At 36.5% G+C, this 20,695-nt stretch overlaps 1 protein-coding gene across 2 annotated transcripts in view; it reads left to right on the top strand.

Annotated features, from left to right (window-relative positions):
* The window catches only part of LOC117385609 (desmoplakin-A-like), a 29,850-nt gene that overhangs the window by 5,419 nt on the left and 3,736 nt on the right, over positions 1-20,695 (top strand). Inside the window, exons 5-23 of one of the 2 annotated variants that reach the window (XM_033982904.2) lie at positions 3,015-3,140; positions 3,217-3,276; positions 4,161-4,328; positions 4,399-4,503; positions 5,464-5,559; positions 5,990-6,115; positions 6,907-7,059; positions 8,121-8,275; positions 9,397-9,523; positions 10,560-10,746; positions 12,297-12,577; positions 13,794-13,975; positions 14,058-14,196; positions 14,607-14,800; positions 15,528-15,690; positions 16,961-17,044; positions 17,119-17,226; positions 17,309-17,407; positions 18,158-18,655. In XM_033982904.2, coding sequence (XP_033838795.1) covers positions 3,015-3,140; positions 3,217-3,276; positions 4,161-4,328; positions 4,399-4,503; positions 5,464-5,559; positions 5,990-6,115; positions 6,907-7,059; positions 8,121-8,275; positions 9,397-9,523; positions 10,560-10,746; positions 12,297-12,577; positions 13,794-13,975; positions 14,058-14,196; positions 14,607-14,800; positions 15,528-15,690; positions 16,961-17,044; positions 17,119-17,226; positions 17,309-17,407; positions 18,158-18,655 — 3,051 coding nt within the window. Of the gene's footprint in view, positions 1-3,014; positions 3,141-3,216; positions 3,277-4,160; positions 4,329-4,398; positions 4,504-5,463; positions 5,560-5,989; positions 6,116-6,906; positions 7,060-8,120; positions 8,276-9,396; positions 9,524-10,559; positions 10,747-12,296; positions 12,578-13,793; positions 13,976-14,057; positions 14,197-14,606; positions 14,801-15,527; positions 15,691-16,960; positions 17,045-17,118; positions 17,227-17,308; positions 17,408-18,157; positions 19,973-20,695 lie in introns of both variants that reach the window. The other variant, XM_033982903.2, reaches the window with a different exon arrangement.

The raw sequence follows: 20,695 nt of genomic DNA, 5'->3' as shown, positions 1-20,695 counted from the left end.
ATTGTTATTACGTCCAATTAAAAGCTCAACTAGGAGATCGACTTAACCGATATCATGGAATCGATCCAGTATCGGTGCAGATATTTGATTCTTTGCGTCTCTATTTAAGTATGTGATAGATTTATGTTTTTAGTTCAAATCAAGTTTAATCCTTTATCATTTATATAATTATACTTTATATCATTTTTGCGGATTATTTTCCCCAAACTTTCCTCTGGTTTAATGATTTTAATGATTTTAATTATAATTTCTGCAAAACCAAAAGTGAATGTTGAAATCTGATCTGATTCTGACTGAGGCGTTTCATGAGACAAACTGAACCAGTCTGTGACATGTTCATGAGAAAACGCCCCGAGCTCAACCTCTCCCTCTCTCCCTCTTTATCTCTCCCTCCCTCTGTCTCTCCCTCTTTATCTCTCCCTCACTCTGTCTCTCCCTCTTTATCTCTCCCTCACTCTGTCTCTCCCTCTGTGTGTCTCTCCCTCCCCCTCTCTCTCTTGTTCTCTCCCCCTCTCTCTTCACTCTCTTTCTTTACCCCTCTTTGTTCTCTCTCTCCCCCTCTCTCTTTCTCTCTCTCTTTCTACCCCCTTTTGCTCTCTCTTTCTTTCTCTCACTCTCTCTCTACTCCTTTCACTCTCTCTTTCTCTCTCTCTTTACCTCTTTCTCTCTCTCCCCCACTCCCTTCCTCACTCTATTGCTCTCCCTTTCTCTCTCTTTCCTTCACTCCCTCCCTCTCCCTCTCTCTCTCTTTACCCATTTCACTCTCTCTTTGACTCTTTCTCCCTCTCTCTCTCCACCCCCTCCCTTTCTCTCCCTCCCTCCCTCCCTCCCTCCCTCTAACCCTATCACCCCCTCCCTCTCCCTCTTGTTCTCTCCCTCCCTCTCCCTCTTGCTCTCTCTCTTTACCCATTTCACTCTCTCTTTGTCTCGCTTTCTCCCTCTCTCTCTCCACCCCCTCCCTCTCCCTCTCTCTAACACCCTCCCTTTCTCTCCCTCCCTCCCTCTAACCCTATCACCCCCTCCCTCTCCCTCTTGTTCTCTCCCTCCCTCTCCCTCTTGTTCTCTCCCTCCCTCTCCCTCTTGTTCTCTCCCTCCCTCCCTTCCTTCCCAAACACACCCTTCACTCTTTCACCGCTGTGACCTCTCCCTTTCATTCTTCTCTTCTACTGTATCTTTATCTTAACTCAAACGTTCCTTCTTCTTTAAAACCCCAGACTCGACTGAGACGTTATAATTTAAACGCTGACGGTTCTGGATTCTCTGTCGTTTGTTTTTTTTTTGTTTTTTTGTCGACGTCCTGGAGGAAGGGCGTGTCGTAGAACAAAAGCCCGAGAGCAGAGCAGGACAAAAATGTGTGAGCAAAGAGCAGAGACGAGAGCAGCAGAAAAGTCTTATCAAAAGAACAGGACGAGGGGGGAATATTTGGCATAGTTTCCACCTAACGACGGGTACGACGGCGCACGCTGACACCTACAGGCCGGAAGGAACAACTACACTAAACCACACTGCACTGTTAAAGGTGCAGAGAGCTGTCACCTGTGTTTATGTTTCTTTTTTAATCCAAATTCCACATAAAAATATAATATCAACAGGGTTTTGTTTGGGAACCATGATGCAGTCGTTGTGTTTAGGGTAAATTATTCAGACAACATCCTTTTAAACTGGATTCAGAACAGAAAATAGAGCCATTACACTCATTCAAAGTCTTATTTATGTGTCTGTGAATTTACATTTAGGTGTTTCTTATGAGAATTCCACCTAATAACATGGAATTAATACAGAAATCTGACTGTAACCCTCCATCTGGCACTAAAACCTCATTTATTTTTGTCTGAAAATGACCAATACAAACTAAATAAAGTGTATAGACGGGCCAGGATAAGACGGCATGTTCAGAGCAGGAGTAGAATGTTTGTTTGTTTGTTTATTTATTTATTGTTTTATTGATTCATTTTATTTTTTATTTATTGTTTTATTTATTTATTTGTTATTTATTTATTGTTTTATCTATTTTTATTTAGTTATTTTTATTGATTTATTTTTGTTTTTTATTTATTTTTTTATTTAGTTATTTGTATTTATTGATTGATTTTTGTTTTTTATTTATTTTTTTATTTAGTTATTTTTATTTATTGATTGATTTTTGTTTTTTATTTATTTTTTTATTTAGTTATTTTTATTTATTGATTGATTTTTTTTTTTAATTTAGTTATTTTTATTTATTTATTGATTTTTGTTTTTTATTTTTTTATGTAGTTATTTTTATTTATTGGTTGATTTTTGTGTATTTATTTATTTTTTTATTTAGTTATGTTTATTTATTTATTGTTTTCTGTGTTTTTTTTATTTATTTTTTATATATTTTTTATTGTGTATTTGAATAGGAAAAGCACATAACACTTCAGTTTGTGTTATATATTGTGTGAATGATTCATTTTTCGCCTTTAGATCTTTGACCTAAATATCTGCAGTGTCATAACATGTTTTAGCACCAACAATTCAAGGTTTCATAACGGCTGTTGATTTCTATATGCACACACTACTACTACTACTACTACTACTGCAAATACTAGTACAAATACTACTTTTTACAGTTAATCCCGTTGTCATTCGGGGCGACAGTGGCTCAGTCGGTCGAGCGTTTTTGTCCGTTGATCCGAAAGTTTGCGGTTCAAATCTCGCTCTTGACATAAACATCTTTGGTTGAGCGGTCAGATCCATTAATCCACAGGTTGTCGGTGCGATTCCAGCTCTCACAGATGAATACTGTCGTTGTGTCCTCGGCCAAGACACCCGCCTCGCCCCAGTGTGTGTGTGTGTGTGTGTGTGTGTGTGTGTGTGTGTGTGAATGGGTCGTTTCTTGGTGTAAAACGCTTTGAAAGTTGAAAAACGCTGTATAAAAAGTGACTATTTACCATTTTCCCGTTCATTTTCCCACACACACATAAACCTTCATCTTCCGTATTTGTTTTGTACTTTTCATTTTCATGTTTTATTTCATTTTTTACTTCCAGCGCATGATTGAAACCGCTCCGTTCGGGGACGACTCGGCCACGATCGAAAAGCAGATCTCCGCTCACCAGAAAACCCACAGCTCCCTGCAGCGGAACCCGGAGGTGGACCGAGCCAGAGACGACCTGGTACGACCCAAAACGAGACGTGGATTTGAGCGAAATGTGTGTTTAGATCTTTAATTTAATTGTTTTTTTAATTTAGAACATGAGAAACGACAAGTACAACCTCTACACACTGGAACAAGAATGGGACACTCTGCAGGTAACTAACGCACTTATTTTTATTTTTATTTACATTTTTAATAGCCAAAACCTTAATTCATTCATGCCCGAGTTTCATGATGAGTTTGGGAATTAATTAAGTCGTTACGTCGCCTGAATCAATAAACTATTTGTTCGTTTTGAATAGTCTCTGTGCACAAAGCGCCCGGTAAACTCACTGTGAGCGTCACTACTTTATGTCCAATTATACGAGATTTTATGGGGTTTTTGCAGCGTCTAAAAGCTAAAATGAATAAATATTTAAAGAGACATGTGCTTATCTCAATGCTAATGCTAAATGCTAATGCTAATTGAGGTAAAATAAGCATAAAAACAACTTAAAACAACACCACAAACTGAAATATTCTGCATTTAAAGACGATCGGATCGGTTTTATTTGGATTCATTTGGATTTTAATGGGTTGTTTAGTTTATATTTTACGTTTTTAATAAAAGTTAGCATAAGATTTGAGATATAGCTAGCGTGCTTCTTAAGATAAAGATAAAAAAAAGCAGTTTACAGCTTACTAAAATGATTCATTATTATTTTGATTTGATTTTACATTTTATTTATGTATGTAATAGTTTTATTTATTATTTGTATTAAATTTTTTTCTTTCTTTTTGTAGTTATTATTTGTATTTATTATTAGTATTTTTTATGTATTTATTATTTTATTTTATTTCTTTATTTTTTTTGTATTATTTTGTATTTTATTTTATTTCTTTATGTATTTATTATTTTATTATTTATTAGCCACTTAGCTTGTGCTTTATTTTGGCTAAATAAGGTGTGGTTATTATAAAGTGTTGCCGTTTATTCGTTTTTTGTTTTTTTGTGTTGTTTTTTGTCTTTTTTCTCTAACAAACGCCGTGTCTTCTGTAGAAAATGTCCCACAGTCGCCTGAGTCAACTGCGCGAGCTGCAGAACATCATCGAGGACATCTCCAGAGCGATCATGTGGGTGAACGAACGAGAGGAGGAGGAGCTGGTGTTCGACTGGGGAGACAAAAACATCGACAACTACATCCCCAAGAAACAGGAGAGCTACTCGGTGAGAATCTGCACGTCTAAATCAAACTCTCAGTGAATCGTGAGATAAAGACGTGTTTTTGTATCGACAGAGGCTGATGCGAGACCTGGAGGAGAAAGAAAAGGAGCTGAACAAACTCAAAGTCAAAGCAGATGGACTCCTGACCAGTAACCACCCGGCCGCAGATAAGATAGAGGTGAGTTTCCTGCAGTTTACACAAGCAGTTTATCCAGTCTAAAGCAAACAGCAGAGCCCGACGTGACCTAGAATGTGTCAAACTTACATAAAATACAGCATTTACAGCAGGTTTTAGTGTTTATGATGATGATTATTGTGAGGAGAAACATCACAATGACTCCATGACCAGTGAGTGACTTAAAGAAGTAACTGCTTTTTTCATCTGGTTGTTTAAGTTATAATTTGAAAAATGATTAATTATTTAAATTTTATTTTACATTTTATGTATGTATTTAATATTTTTATTATTTGTATTTAATTTTCTTCTTGTTTTATGTAGTTATTTGTATTTATTATTTTTATTTAATTTGATTTATTTTTTATATATTTATTATTTTTATAAAATTTTATTTCTTTCTTTTTTATGTATTATTTTTTATTTAATTTGATTTATTTTTTATGTATTATTTTTATTTAATTTTATTTATTTATTTTTATGAATTTTTTTATTTTTATTTATCATTTTTATTTAGTTGTATTTCTTTCTTTTTATATATTCATTATTTTTATTTATCATTTTTATTTAATTTGATTTCATAATGCACGTTTTATGTTTATTTATTATTTTTATTTAATTTGATTTCATAATGCACGTTTTGTGTTTATTCATTATTTTTATTTTATTTTTTTCTTTATGTATTTATTATTTTTATCTATTATTTTAATTTAATTTAATTTCTTATTCACATTTATTTATTTTATTTTATTTTATTTTATTCTATTGATTGATTTATTTATTTTTTGTTATATTATTGTACCTGGACCAAAGCAAACCTTGAGATGACACATTCTGTGGCACTATTTTCACACTCTGCTTAAACTAAATGTGCTCAAAGTTAAATGGTCATATTCTATTCCATCATCTCATTTAATATTCTGAGTAAATACAGATGTTTGTGACCGTGTCTTTGTCCCGTAGGCCTACATGGACACGCTGCAGACTCAGTGGAGTTGGCTTCTGCAAATCACCAAGTGCATCCACGTTCACCTGAAGGAGAACGCCGCCTACAGCCAGGTACAGCTTAAACTTTTACCTTTTGAAATACTCACTATTACACATTTTGAAGTGTGATGTGTTGCTAAAGTAAATACAGATGATAAACGATAATATTTATGCACTGACACAAGAACCAAAGAGCAGATTTAAACCACGAAAACTTTTCTAAATCATCTACAAAATGGTTAAAAAACAAAGAGCTGCAAGAAACGAACAGAATGAAACAGAATGAAACACTGTAATGAGTCATAAAAGTTATTCATTCAAACTTTTACAGCTCAAATCTTATCATAAAGCCACAAAATGAGCAACGAATTCCCAGTTGTGCAAAGAAAAACTCCTTAAAAATGATTGTTCCATCTTAAACATCTTGAGTGATAAATAGATACAGTAATTATCATGTCAGTTCTACATTTATATTTATATTTTTGTTTATTTTTTTGTAAAGTTTTTCAAAGAGGCCAATGAGACGTACACCAAACTGCAGAAGGAGCACGAGACGATCCGGAGCAAGTTCACCTGTGACAAGAACACCCCGATGGAGAACCTGGTGGAGCTGCTGAGGAACCTGGAGGTGAAGTTTGTGACATTTACTCTGCGAATATTCAGTAGTACAAATACACACAGCGGACACACAAAAAGTCCTGTTTTTAATAAAATGAAGTTTTATTCTTGGGAAATTTTACCACTGATAAAAAAGAGGTTTTAGTGGATCTTTTGAAACTGAGAAAAACAAATGCTTGACTTTTTTACTGCATGGGACGTTTATTAAAATAGTTTGGGGCAGTTCACGTTTTCTTTTATTGGAAAATATGGTTGTGCACTTTCTATTCTATTCTGTTCTGTTCTATTTTGTTCTATTTAATTTTATTTAATTTTGTTCTATTTTATTATATTATTTTATTATTATTATAATTTTTCTGTTTTTTTATTTATATTTTTTTTTTCTATTTTATTATTTTTTATTTTGCTTTATTTTATTTCATTCTATTATATTTTATTATTTTCAATTTTCTTCTATTATTCTATTATTTTATTTTTTCTATTTTATTTTATTCAGTTTTAATTTATTATACTTTATTTTATTCTATTCTATTTTATTATTTTTTTCATATTTTTTTCTATTTTCATTTTTTTCTGTTTTTTTTTTTTTTTTTTTTTTTTACATTCGATGACGTCCTTAAAATAAAAAATAAATTCCAAAGTTCTCTAACACAAACACTACACATTATACAGTAAACCGTTTTCTTGCTTATGTAACATCTGTATAAAACGGAAAAATATTTGCAGTTCTGTTTCATTTGTGGTGTTTTATTTGTGGTGTTTTATTCGTGGTGTTTTATTTGTGTCTTGTTTGTTCTGCAGAGAGAGAAGGAGCGTATTATGGAGAACAGGAGGCAGGTCCAGAGTCTGGTGAATAAATCCAAGGCTATTGTTCGTCTGAAACCTCGTAACCCCGAGGACAAGAGCAGCAGCCCCGTCATCGTCCAAGCTCTGTGCGACTTTAAACAAGATCAGGTAAAAAACACGACCACAAGACAAAAGACGAAAGACCAAAGCCAAAAGCCAAAAGTCCAAAGCCAAAAGTCCAAAGCCAAAAGTCCAAAGCCAAAAGTCCAAAGCCAAAAGTCCAAAGACAAAAGTCCAAAGACAAAAGTCCAAAGACAAAAGTCCAAAGCCAAAATGTGTTAAAATGCAGACGAAACCTTTGCATGTTTATCTAAGTATCTACTTCATTTTGTGGCTACTTCCTGTTTTAAATATTTATGGCAGTTTGTGAATAAAAGTGGAAAAAACAGGAAGTACGGCAAGTTGTAAAACCGAATATCTCCATCTTTGTCATCAATACACAAAATTATACACAAAATACTTCCATTTCCTTTATTGTCCACTTATCCTGAGCTGTCAAAGCAGGGACACCCAGACTTTCCCCACCCCAGACACTTCCTCTAGTGCCTCTGGTGGATCCCAGAGCATTCCCAGGCCCAGAGACACAGTCCCACATAGAACAGTTATAATAAGTTATAATTGAAAAAAATATTTATTATAATTGTATTTATTTATTTATTTATTTATTTATTAAATTGAATGTATACATTTCTTTATTTATTAATTAAATTTTATGTATTTTTTTTTATTTTTTTATTTTGTATTTAATTTTATGTTGTATTTTTTTGTTTGTTTTTTTTATACTATTGCACCTGAACCTCTTGCTCCTGGTGGAACTGTCCAAAATGTAGAAATGTAGGATCATTTCAGGCTAAAAAAACACATTTTTTTGATCGTTACCTTCCATTATCGTTATGAAACCTCTGTGTGTGTTATATAAGTTGCCCATGTCCAACCAGGAAGTAAAAATATAAATTGACCAATATGTTTTTTTTCATGGCCAATGCCGATATCGATTATTTAGATTCTGTAGCCACCAATGACCGATGAGCTCTACCAAACCTAAAAGAGCCGTGTAATCACATTTAGTGCAGTTATCTCATCATATTTAAGTGTTGAAATGAGGTTTTGTGCGTTTTTACCCGTCATAAACACTTGTGTATTTAGTGTTTTTATTTGTGTTTTTGTAGAAGGGGATTCTCAAAGGAAACGAGGGAATCCTCAAAGACAATTCCCAACGCAGCAAGTGGCTCGTGACCGGACCTGGAGGACTCGACATGCTCATCCCGTCTGTGTGTCTGCTCATCCCCCCACCAAACCCACTGAGCATCGGACTGGCCAACAAGTACGCACAACACAACACAACAACACAACAACACAACGACACTACAATACAACAATAACAACACTATAACACAACAACATAACAATACATCTGTGTGTCTGCTCATCCCCCCACCAAACCCACTGAGCATCGGACTGGCCAACAAGTACGCACAACACGACACAACAACACAACACAACAATACAACAACACAACGACACTACAACTCAACAATACAACAATAACACAACAACATATCAATACATCTGTGTGTCTGCTCATCCCTGGCCAACAAGTATGCACAACACGACACAACACAACAACACAACGACACAACAACACAACAACACATCTGTTTGTCAGGACTTTGAGCTGCAAAATGGACTTTTCACAGCTGTTTAGAGCTTTTTAACCGTGTTCTAGAGCACATATGTCAAACTCAAGGCCCGTGGGCCAAATGCGGCCCGCCACATCATTTTTTGTGGCCCGCGACAAAGTAAATTAAAAGGTCTGACTGTTTAAAAATGTCAGTTTATCATTAGATACACAGTTAAACAGCCATTTTTTCATATTTATGCAAATCCATATGCAATATTTGTAACTTGAATATTTAATAAATATAGAAACGGTTAATTAACAAGATTCAAGTTGCATTTATTTGACATTAAATTTGGTTACATTTAGTGACATTTATCTTACAGTTAGTCACCATTTTGTTTGTTGTGGCCCTTTGTGAAAATGAGTTTGACGCTCCTGTTCTAGAGGAATGACTAGACTTAGACCAGACTAGACTTGGACCAGACTAGACTTGGACCAGACTAGACTTAGACTGGACTTAGATGACTAGACTTAGACTGGACTTAGATGACTAGACTTAGACCAGACTAGACTTAGACTGGACTTGGATGGCTAGACTTAGACCAGACTAGACTTAGACTGGACTTAGATGACTAGACTTAGACTAGACTAGACTTAGACTGGACTTAGATGACTAGACTTGGACTTAAAACTAGACTTAAATGATCAGAAGACTAGACTTAGTGATGACTCGACTTTGAGCTCTCGGACATTTCAGATGTTTTCGCCGTGTTCTACAGTGATTCAATACTTTTTCTTTAATTTTTTTTTTTTTTTTTTTGCAGGAATGAGCAGTACTACGAGGCCATTATGGGCATCTGGAACCAGCTCTACATAAACATCAAGAGTCTGATTTCGTGGCAGTACTGCGTCAAAGACATAAACTACATCAACACTCTGACTCTGAGCATGGTAAGAGCAAAACACCTGATTACACTGAAGTACTTCTGTTTATCCCAGTGGTTAAAGTTTGTACTACATCTATTTTAATTACTCTGTCTCAGGTTTAAACTCTTATAAATAAATTATTACTCCAGGATTAAGCAAGTTTAATTATGTGAGTATCAGTGGTGGAAGAAATACGAAATTCTGTTAAATATTCAAGTAAAAGTAAAAGTATCACATGAAAAAATCTACTGAAGCAAAAATATTAAACTGCCTGTTTAAAAATATACTTAAAGAGTAAAAAATAAAAGTATTTCGCTCAGATTTTGAGGTCGTGGGGCAGTTCACATTTTATTTTAAGTATGTTTGTGGGTCTGTTCTACTCTATGTTCTGTTCTATTTGATTTGATTCTGTTTTATCTTATTTTATTTTATTATATTATATTTTACTATATTATTATATTTTATTCTGTTCTATTTTATTATATAATTTAATTTTTTTCCTCTTCTATTTTGTTTATTTAATTGTATTCAATTTAATTTAATTTTATTTAGTTTTATTTTTTATTATATTCCATTTTATTATATTCTATTTTATTATATTATTCTATTTTATTCTGTTCTATTTTATTTATTTAATTTTATTCTATTTAATTTAATTTTATTCAATTTTTTTATTTTATTCTATTCTGTTTTATTATGTTCTATTGTATTTTATTCTATTATTCTATTAGATTTTGATAAAGATTTATACAAAATTTTGCTCAAAAGAAAAAAAATTGAATCTTCTTTTTTTTTTTTTTTTTTTTTTAAGCTGTTTTTATTTACAGTTACTTTACCTGGAATGTCCCACTGTACAGCATTAACTTGACTAAAAAAAGTGGGTTTATTTCCCCCAAACACCGTGAAAAACATGTATTCACACGGCTCGTCTCAAGATGATAAATCAGTTCAGCTTTAATTACTTTTTATTATTAATAGTGACGAGTAAAACCAGATTATTGATGATAAAGACGCGCACTGATGTACTCTCTACTTCTTCTTCTTCTTCTTCTGTTTGCAGTTGTCAAAGATGCGTCCTGAGGAGTATCGCAGTATCATCAAGAGGCTGGAGACGCACTATCAGGAGTTCTTACGCAGCAGCCAGGGCTCGGAGATGTTTGGAGAAGACGACAAGAAGAACATCCAAGGACATTTCGACAAGGCCCAGAACTACTACGACGCTCTGATCATCCAGCTGCCCACGTACAGTAAGGACACGGATATTTGTATTATTTATTTTTTACGTATTGATTTAAAGAACTGCCCTTTTATTCAAGTAAAAGTCTGGATTACTCTTCCCACAATAATATTTGAGCGTTTGTTGTAGTAATGTTTATAAAAAGTAGTGTTTCAGATGTGTACTGAGCAGGGGCGGCGCCAGGAACGGGCTCAAGGGGGCGCTGGCCTCCCCTAAAACAGGCCCCTCCCCCCCCCTGTATCTACGCTAAAGATTTTTTTTCCCTATTTGGTAACGAACAGTAACCAGAAAATGTAAAAAAAAGAGACAAAAAAACTGTAAAAATCCATATTTATGCGATAGTGGCTCAGTCGGCAGAGCGTTTCTCCACTGAGCTGAAGGTTGGCGGTTCGAAACCCGCTCTCGACATAAACATCATTGGTAGAGCGGTCAGATCCACCGATTCACAGGTTGTCGGTGCGATTCCAGCTCCCATAAATGAAGATAAACGCTGTCCTTGGGCAAGACACTTAACCTGTCTTGAATGTGTGTGAATGAGGGAGTGGTTTCTGGGTGTAAAGCGCTTTTGAGTGACTGGAAGGTGGAAAAGCGCTTTACAAAAATGTTTTAGGTTTTATGAATTACTACAAGAGCTAACTACATTTAAACTTAAAAAAAAAATGGCGACTCAAACGTGGAAGGAGGTGGAGCTCGTACTACAAAGGATTTAAATGAACATGTTAAGTGAGCGCCTCCAGCCAAAAGCGTCTGCTACTTAGAGCTTGTACATGAGTATCACTATGTACCTCATATTTACTGCACTGTACTGTATTTTCCAGACTATACTTCACTCTGGAGTATAAGTCGCACCAAAAAAATGCATAATAATGAAGTAAAAACGTATATAAGTCACGTTTTTGGGGAAATTTATTTTAGAAAATCTGAGACCAAGAACAGACATTTTTATATTTAAAGGCAAATAATAATAATAATAACAATAAAATATAGAACACATGTGTCAAACTCAAGGCCCATGGGCCAAATCTGGCCCGCCACGTCATTTTATGTGGCCCGTGACAAAGTAAATTAAAGGATATGATTGTTTTAAAATATCAGTTTTTCAGGAGATACACAGTTGCACATTTTTTCATATCTATGCAAATTCATATGCAATATTTGTAACTTGAATAAGTAATAAATATAGAAATGGTTAAATAACAAGATTAAAAAGTAGTTGCATTTATTTTGGTTATATTTAGTTACATTTATACTGTCTTAAAGTCACATCTGGCCTTTTGAGAGCAGTGATTTTGTTGATGTGACCTCTGTGAAAATGAGTTTGACGTCTCTGATATAGAACAACACGCTAACGCTAACGTAACACATTTATATTTATTCAGCTCCATGAAGCACAGACAGAACTGAACACGTGTCTGGTTTGTTAACGTAAGATATTAACAGTTAATCAGCATAAAAAACAAGCTGTCTGTGTGATAATAACAAAGATATGAGATTATATATTTGAATAATTTCACGTATAAGTCGCACCCCCGGACAAACTATGTTCATTTATTTTTGCAGCTGGAGAGATCAAAGAAGAAATCGTACAAGAAGAAATCAAGGAAACCAAAGGCGAACCCAAAACCAAAACGGACCAAACCACCAAAGAAGTGACGGTGACGGAGGTGACCGTGACCAAGACGACTCCGCCCACGTCCAAGCTGAGTGTGGCTCTGCTCAACAGCCTCCACGACCTGAGGTACCGTCTGCAGCAGGCGGAGGTCGACCTGACCGGCCACCTCCACATGCCCCTGGGAGAGAACAGCCTCCACGAGTGCTCCGTACACATCCAGAAACTACAGGTACTACCACAGGAGCGTACATCAGAATACACCATAGTACTTTCCCGTTGTACTTCATTCACGCTGTGTTACTCTAGTTTCTGATTTGTTCTAATGTTTCCTCGTCACAAACAGACCTGGAGTTGTGTTTTTTTTAAATTCATTCACACGTTTAACGCACAAACACACCTGTAGATTCTTCTGTCAAACGGAAAACACACTGTTGCACCTCGTGATGTCATCGTGTGGCGATACAGGAAGTGCTCCACTGTGTTTTTAAACTCCACCCACCTTCGTGACTTCACCGGAGTCATTTGATTCTTTGGAATATATACACAACGTTTTTTTTACGTCTGAAACAAAAGAATTTAGTCGTTTTTTTTTCGCTGATTCTGCAGAAATTACTCGTAAAACACCAAACACTTTCTTTTTTTTATCATTGATTTTTTTTAAGAAGAAGAAGAATAGCAGTTTTACAATATACATAGTCAAATACTTGTTTTGTTTTTGGAAAAAGTACAACTCCCACGCGTCCACCAACCAGAAATCTTATAATAATGCAGGGAATTATACTTTATCTCAGCACAACACTTAATATCATCTGTTGACGCCACAGTTCAATAGTCCACAGTATTTTTCTTTTGACACAAACTCACTGGGCGTTTCTCTGATCGGTTAATCCGTCAGTCACGACCGGAGAGTCTGTCACGATAACAAATTTTGAAGTACGATATCCTGCTGAAGTAAATATACACGATAAACGATAATGATAAAGCAGAATTAGTCACAAAAAGTGTTCTAAATGTGCAATATTGTTAAATATCATTGAGCTGCAGTTAATTTCAGCTCTGGAATTGACAAACTCGACTGAACTAAAGGTAAAAAAGGAGAGATTGAACTTGAAAACTAGCACTTAATGACATCACAAGGTGGAACAGAGCATTTTGAGGTTTGGAGATGTAGCTTGTGAATAATACAGGGTTACTCAAGCATGTGTGAATGAAACAAAACACAACTCCGGGTGTGTTTTTGAGGAGAAAATAACACTAAAACATGGCTTAACGCTTCACAAGAGTCAATTTTGCGTAATATCGGACTTTAATTTGTAACTAGACGATTATCACTGACAGAAATTACTTGTTATAACAGTTAAATTATGTGGATCTCAACTCATTCTCTTCAAAATATCACCAAAACTCCGTTAGTTCCTCAGCGTAATCACCGTCTTCTTTTCCAGCTGGTGCACCAAGACCTGGACGCGATGCACGACGACTACCTTCGCCTTCGGGAGTCCATCATTAAACAGCTGGAGGGCATCTCACCCGACTCTGAGCAGGCCAAGTTCCTCCGCGCCGAACTGGAATTCATCAACCAGAAACTCGGAGGGCTCCAGGGGCTCCAGGGTACTTATCTGCAAAGGTACGCAGCAGCTGATGACAGATATATTTGAGGTAGTACTTTAGATCCGCTTTAATTCTTTCCCGTCATCGCGTTCGAACAGGCTGACGGCGCTGAAGGGCCTGCTGCAGAGTCTGCTCCAGGCCGAGGACGTGATCAAAGTTCACGAAGCTCGTCTGACGGAGAAGGAAACCACGTCTTTGGACCCGAACGAGATCGAGCACTACCGCAGCACGTTAAAGGTCAGCGAATGTGTTTGTATTGTAGCGTTCTGGAGTAAGAAAACACGCCAGACATAAGAACCTGAGAGCAGATTTAAACCACGAAAATGAATCTAAATCTGCAATTTTGTTAGAAAATAATGAGCTGCAATAAATAAACAGCAGATGGAAACACTTTAGTACGTAGTTTGCATCTATAAAGAGTCATAAAAGTTATTAATTCCAACTTTTATAGCTTAAATTTTGGGTTCTGGGTACAAATCATCATGGTGGACCCACACTACATTTTGCTCCTTACAGAATTTGTAAGGGCCCCCTCTCTGTTGTGGGCCCCCGGTAAACATTCCCCTTTACCCCCCTCGGTCCCGACGCCCCTGCAGTCACATGTTCGCTCCTAGTCATCACCCTTTTTATTTTTGTTTTGTTTCTAGCAAATGAAAAGTGAACTGGACCACAAGAGAGACCTGCTGAATTCCCTAGAGTCCAACCTTTCCACGGCGATCCACTGGAACAGCCAAGTGCCCGACTCCTTCCACAAGTGCGACATCGACCTGTCCAAGTACAGCGACCTGGTCAACCAGATGATCGACCGCTGGCGCCGCATACACGGGCAGATCGACAACAGGTAACAGCGTGATTCTGCCGTGTTTGTGACCACAGTAAGGGTCAGGTCTAGGGCGGCAAAGTATTTTTAAATCAAACCGAAATTACCCCTTGAATTATCGCAATTAGCAAGAACCCGCATCCTGTCTTGTTGTGTAGTTTAGACCTGTACAAACGTGCTCTGAAATGCGAAAGATTTTTTAATTAGTTTAGCAATTCAGATTTCTGTTTTCTTCTGAGATTAGTTGTCTAGTCAAACGATTATTTGTAGACTTTTTAGACACATTATCAGCCAAAAAAAGATTGATATAAAGTGATTGAAAGCTTCTAAACAGTGGATATATACAAATCTCCTTCGACTCTATCGTTTCCAAACTGTGAATACATACAAATAGAGCGTATGAATGCAGAAAATCAGACATTTTTAAATATTTTTTGGACATTTTGAATTAAATGTCAAGTATGTAACGTTCTGGAGGTAGCACGTCACATATATAATGGTTTTCTTTGTTTTTTTAGTGCAATAAACGCACCCAAAATGAAAAAACAAACAAAAACAACATGCTTTTATCTTTTATCTGTTAAATATCTGTTGAATATCTGTTAAAAAAGCTCTTTCTGTGCACGTTTTAGACTCTGCACACACATGTATAAGTCAAAAGCTGGAGCTCTGGACTACAGGAACGATCACTTACAGTAAAAACCCTATGAATAACCTGGAATGTTCCCTCTTCCGTCTTCCTTTTCAGAATTTGGGACTTGGAGAAGCATGAGAAGCAGGTGAAGCATTATCAGCAAACGAGCACTTCCCTGAACCAGTGGATAGACAATGCCAGGAAGCGTCAGGACAATCTGCAGCTGGTCAAGCTCAATGACATCCAAGTGCTGACCGACCACCTCAACCAGCAGAAGGCACGTCCACAAACGCTTACATCAACAAAAAAACATGGAGGAATCATTTAGGAAATACTGAGATCGTGTATTGGTGGTTTTTAGATTTTATAATGTAATGACGCCGTACTACCAGACGGGGGAGCGCAAGAGCCAGATCTCCCTATTGATTACGTTGTACCTGGCCATGATATCCCCAAAAAAAATTAATTTGCAAATGTTTAACCTGTTCATTATAATTATTTTTTATTAATTTACCTTTATTCATACAGGGAAAGACCAAAGGGAGCACCTCAAACTCTCTTTTTCATGAGCGCCCTGTTTAAAATACAGAAAAATATACATAAAAAACAAACAAAACGAATAACTACTAACTACGTAGGTGCATTAAAAACATTAAAAACAGGAGCAGTCGTGATTATAAATGTTTATCACCAGATTATTAAAGTGCATTGAGGCACAAGAGCAAGGTTTTTTACTGATTACATTGTACCTTGCCATGAAATATTCAAATATTCATGTAAATTCGCAAAAGTTTAACCTGTTTATTATCATTTTTGACAACCAAGAACAACTTTAACTTAACTTTAGCTGCCCCTCCATCTCTATGAAATATTATTGGCCTATAGAATGTTATGACGTCGTCTGAAAATCACCAATATGTTGATCAAGCGTAATGTTATAATGAGTGACTAGAATGAAGTTTTCTTTCATTGTGGCGTCAAATAGAGAATAGAATATTGAGATTTTATTCTAAAATTGTTATTAACTGCAAGATAAATCGGTTTAAACGGCCCATATTACGCTATTTTCTGATCTACAGTACGTTATTATGTCATTTCCTCATCAAAAACACACCCAGAGTTGTGTTTTGTTCCATTCGCACACGTTTAACACAAAAAATCTGCGTGTGTTTCCTGCGTTTTTTTTCCTCAAAGTGAAAACATTCTGTTCCTGCATTACAAAAACATATGTGAATGAAACAAAACACAACTCTGAGTGTGTTTTTGATGAGTTAACAGCTTTATAACACGACTTAAAGCTCACAAGAGTCATTTTTTTGTGATATACAGTAGGACTTTTAATGCCATACTGTTGTAATCTACATGGAGACCAGCAGGTGGCACACTATCCACCATTAAAGCCACGCAGCACATTGTGATTCATATTTTTCAGGGTTTGTTACATAGCACAGGCATATATCATATTTCTATAGATGTATAAGTCAGAAATAAACAAAATGTCATACTCAGATTATATCAAATTAATGTTGAGTAATGTTTTTCCACAGTCGTTGCACACTGAAATCAAAATGAAGAAGGACAAAGTGGAGGATCTGCAGAAGAACGCCGACTCTTGTGCTGCTTCTATCAAGGTTAGTCGGTACAAAACAATAAACGAAATATTAAACGTGTGATCATAACCTATAAAAGATGTGTTATATTTTAGGACTATGAGCTGCAGCTCGCGTCCTACAGCGCTGGACTGGAGACTCTGCTCAACATCCCCATCAAGAAGACAATGATCCAGTCCCCAGCGTCTGTCGTGAGAACCGAGGTATGACCGATCAATATCTTCTATCGATAATGTTGTGTAGTAATGAAACGTGATATTTAATGTGGTATTTGTGCTTCATTAGGCTAATGAACTGCAGTCTCACTACATTGAGCTGCTGACCCGCTCTGGAGACTACCACAGGTTCTTGGGGGAGATGCTCAAGACCATGGAAGAGCTAAAGGTAAAAACAATACTACGTTATGTTCTTAAGTATTTATAGTTACTTAAAATTTTACAGTGATTGCTTTTACTTTTATTTCGGTACATTTGAGAGCAATACATTACACTACAATTTAAAAATATTTAAATATTTTTTCTTATTGCTAAAGGCTTGTTAAAAATGGTTTATTTTTTTTAGCATGTTTATAGTTTTAGCAAACAAATAACAATAATATACAAATAAAAACAGTTAGAAGAATTAGGATAAAGATCAGATTCTACTGAACAAAATAACAAATCAGATTCTACTGAAAATCGCAAATCAAATCAGAAATCAAAATCACAAATCAGATTCTGTAGAAAATCACAAATCAAATCAGAAATCACAATCACAAATCAGATTCTATTGAAAATCGCAAATCAAATCAGAAATCAAAATCACAAATCAGATTCTATTGAAAATCGCAAATCAAATCAGAAATCACAATCACAAATCAGATTCTGTAGAAAATCACAAATCAGAATCATAATTACATATTCTGTTGAAAATCACAAATAAGATTCAATAGAAAATCACAAGTCAAATCACAAATCAAAATCATAATAACATATTCTATTGAAAATCACAGATCAGACACCCACATGTTAAACGTCGTCAGCTCTAGGTTTACCGTAGACATTCGCATTCATTATATAACCTCACATTTTCTCATAAATCACAATTTAAGTAGTAAATTCACTTTGGACTTGTTTTTTTTTTTTTTATCCACAGATCAGAAACACAAAAATTGAAATGCTTGAGGAAGAAATGAGACGTCTAAAGGATGAGCTGAATGACCGTAACCTCAAAAACAAAAACCTGGAAGATGAACTGGCGCGGTTAAAGATGGAGCTCGGTGGATACAAAGATCAGCTCATTTCCATGGAAGAAATCAAGCGCACCTCTGTTATACAAGTTAACGCTACCAGGGAGAGTCTTGATTCCACTCAAACCCAACTCCAAGATCTTAATGACCAGCTCACCCGCCTGAAATACCAGCTGGAGGATGAGAAGAGAAAGAGGAGATTGGCTGAAGAACGTTATACCAGCCAGCAAGACGAGTATGAGACTGCTGTTCGTAAAAGGCAGAAAGAGCTTGAAGAACTGAACTGGGCAAGGATTGACCTGGAAAAGTCTGTGAAAGATAAAGAACGTGAACTGGAGAGGATGAAAATACTGCTCGAGGAAGAAGCAGCAAGGCGCAGGACTGCCGAGACGGAATCCTCTAAGGTAAGAGCACAGTGCAGCCAGGAACTTAATCAACTTAAACAATCTTACGAGACTCAAATCCACGTGACCAAGACGACCATCTTGCAAGAGTCCAAGCAGCGCGAAGACGACGCTACGGAATGGAAAATGCAATGTGATAGACTGGCAGCAGAGAAGAGAGATCTAGAGGAGGAGCTGAGGAGGTTGAGAATGTCCATTGCTCACAGCGAGGAGCAGAAGAACAGAGCAGAGCAGGAGGCCGACCAGCAGAGGGCGGCGTTCAGTCAGGAGACGAGAGCCCGCACTGAACTGGAGATGCAGATTAGGAGCCTGATGCAACAAAGAGAGGATGATGACATGAAAGTAAAGGAAGTCAGCAAGAGCATCCAGGAGAAGAGCAGGCAGATAAGCGTCCTCACGTTCAACATAGAAGAAGAGGGCAAAAAGAGACGAGCACTCGAGTTGGAACTGAATCGTTTGAAACAGTCTGAAGCAGATTTGAAAGCAAAGAACGCCTCCTACATTGATACGATTAACAAGATGAAGGTAACAGAACATGAGATTCGTATTACCAAAGTAGAGCTGGAGAAACAGACCAGCGAGAAGGCCATGGCGGAACAAAACTCAAACAAACTTCAAAACCGCATCCGGGAACTTCAGTGCTCGTTGGATAACATGGAAGGCGAGCTGGAAAGACAGAAGAAGTCCACACAAGAGGAGTTTACCAGAAGGAAAAGAATGGAAGCAGAGCTAGAAAGAATGAGCCAAGTCTGCAAAGAACACACCACAACTATTACGTCGCTCAAGTCCATCCAAATCGAGTCGACGAGTGTGGGGAAAAAGTACGAGCAGGAGATGAAAAACCTAAAACAGGAGCTTGATAAGAGTTTGAGGGAGCATAAGAGAACGAAAGAAGAGCTGGCGGCAGCGCTAGCAGAGATAAAAGCGCTAAAAAGCAAGTTGCAGCAAGAGCAGGTGAAAGTTCAGGAGATGAACCAGCGCAATGAAACCTTATACAAAACCATTGAGGAGAAGAGCCGCCTGCTGAACGACCACACAAACGAGATCGAGAAGTTGAAAAGTTTGACGCAGAATTTGACGAAGGAGAGGTTGAGGATAGAGGAAGAGTTGAGAGTAGTGAAGCAGGACAGAGATGATATAAAGAGTAGAAAGGATGCTGTTGACGGAGAAAGTGCGGCTCAGATTTCTTCGCTGCACATCCAGCTTCAGAGTAGCACCAAGAGAACGGCAGAGCTGCAGTCCCTCATCAACGATCTGACCAAGGAGAGGGAAAAGCTAAAAATGGAAATAGACAAAATCCAAAAGCAGTCGATTGAGGTACTTGTAAAATGCATGGACGGATCATCTCCATGGCTCAGCATAATTCATTTCTGCTGCTTGGCATGAACAACTGTAGAGTTCACTTTAACTTGTAGATGATTTTAATGATACACTGTGGGTGGCATTTTGCATGTTGTTGCACGTGTAATCACTGACACTAACTCAATCAAACCATCAATTCATTTCAAACTCTCTGACTCATTTACACTGGTCATGTACAATTTCACTAATTAATTATTGTTCATTTCATAAAATATATTTTGATAAATACTTGATGAGATACCAGAAGCACTTTAGTTTGTTAAAATTTGTTGAATTGGCTTCACTTAAGATAAAAATACGATATACAAAATAGATAGAATATAATAGATAAAGATATAAGACAAGTCTAACTAAAGCCCCACCGTGTAACGTTTCCACTGCAAAAAAGTTTACTGTGAACGCGCTTGCATCGTGTACGTCCTCTTTGGTCTCCACCTCCATTTTTCCATGGAAATGTTGTTCCTTTAGTTATAATATTCCACAGTTAAGGCATAAAACATATCTATCTCTACAGAGAATGTTCCAAAATATACTTTTAACTTTCTGTTTCCATGGAATCATGCAGGTGACACGCCACTGCCAGAAAGTTACACGGTTTTACTTTAAATGCACAAATTAAGATCAAAGAGCATACATCATTTTAATCGGTTTGCTTTGCACATTTGCTAGATGTAGTAC

Source organism: Periophthalmus magnuspinnatus, chromosome 17 (assembly GCF_009829125.3).
Source record: "Periophthalmus magnuspinnatus isolate fPerMag1 chromosome 17, fPerMag1.2.pri, whole genome shotgun sequence".
Classification (NCBI taxonomy): domain Eukaryota; kingdom Metazoa; phylum Chordata; class Actinopteri; order Gobiiformes; family Gobiidae; genus Periophthalmus; species Periophthalmus magnuspinnatus.
This window is presented reverse-complemented; position numbering and strand designations above follow the sequence as displayed.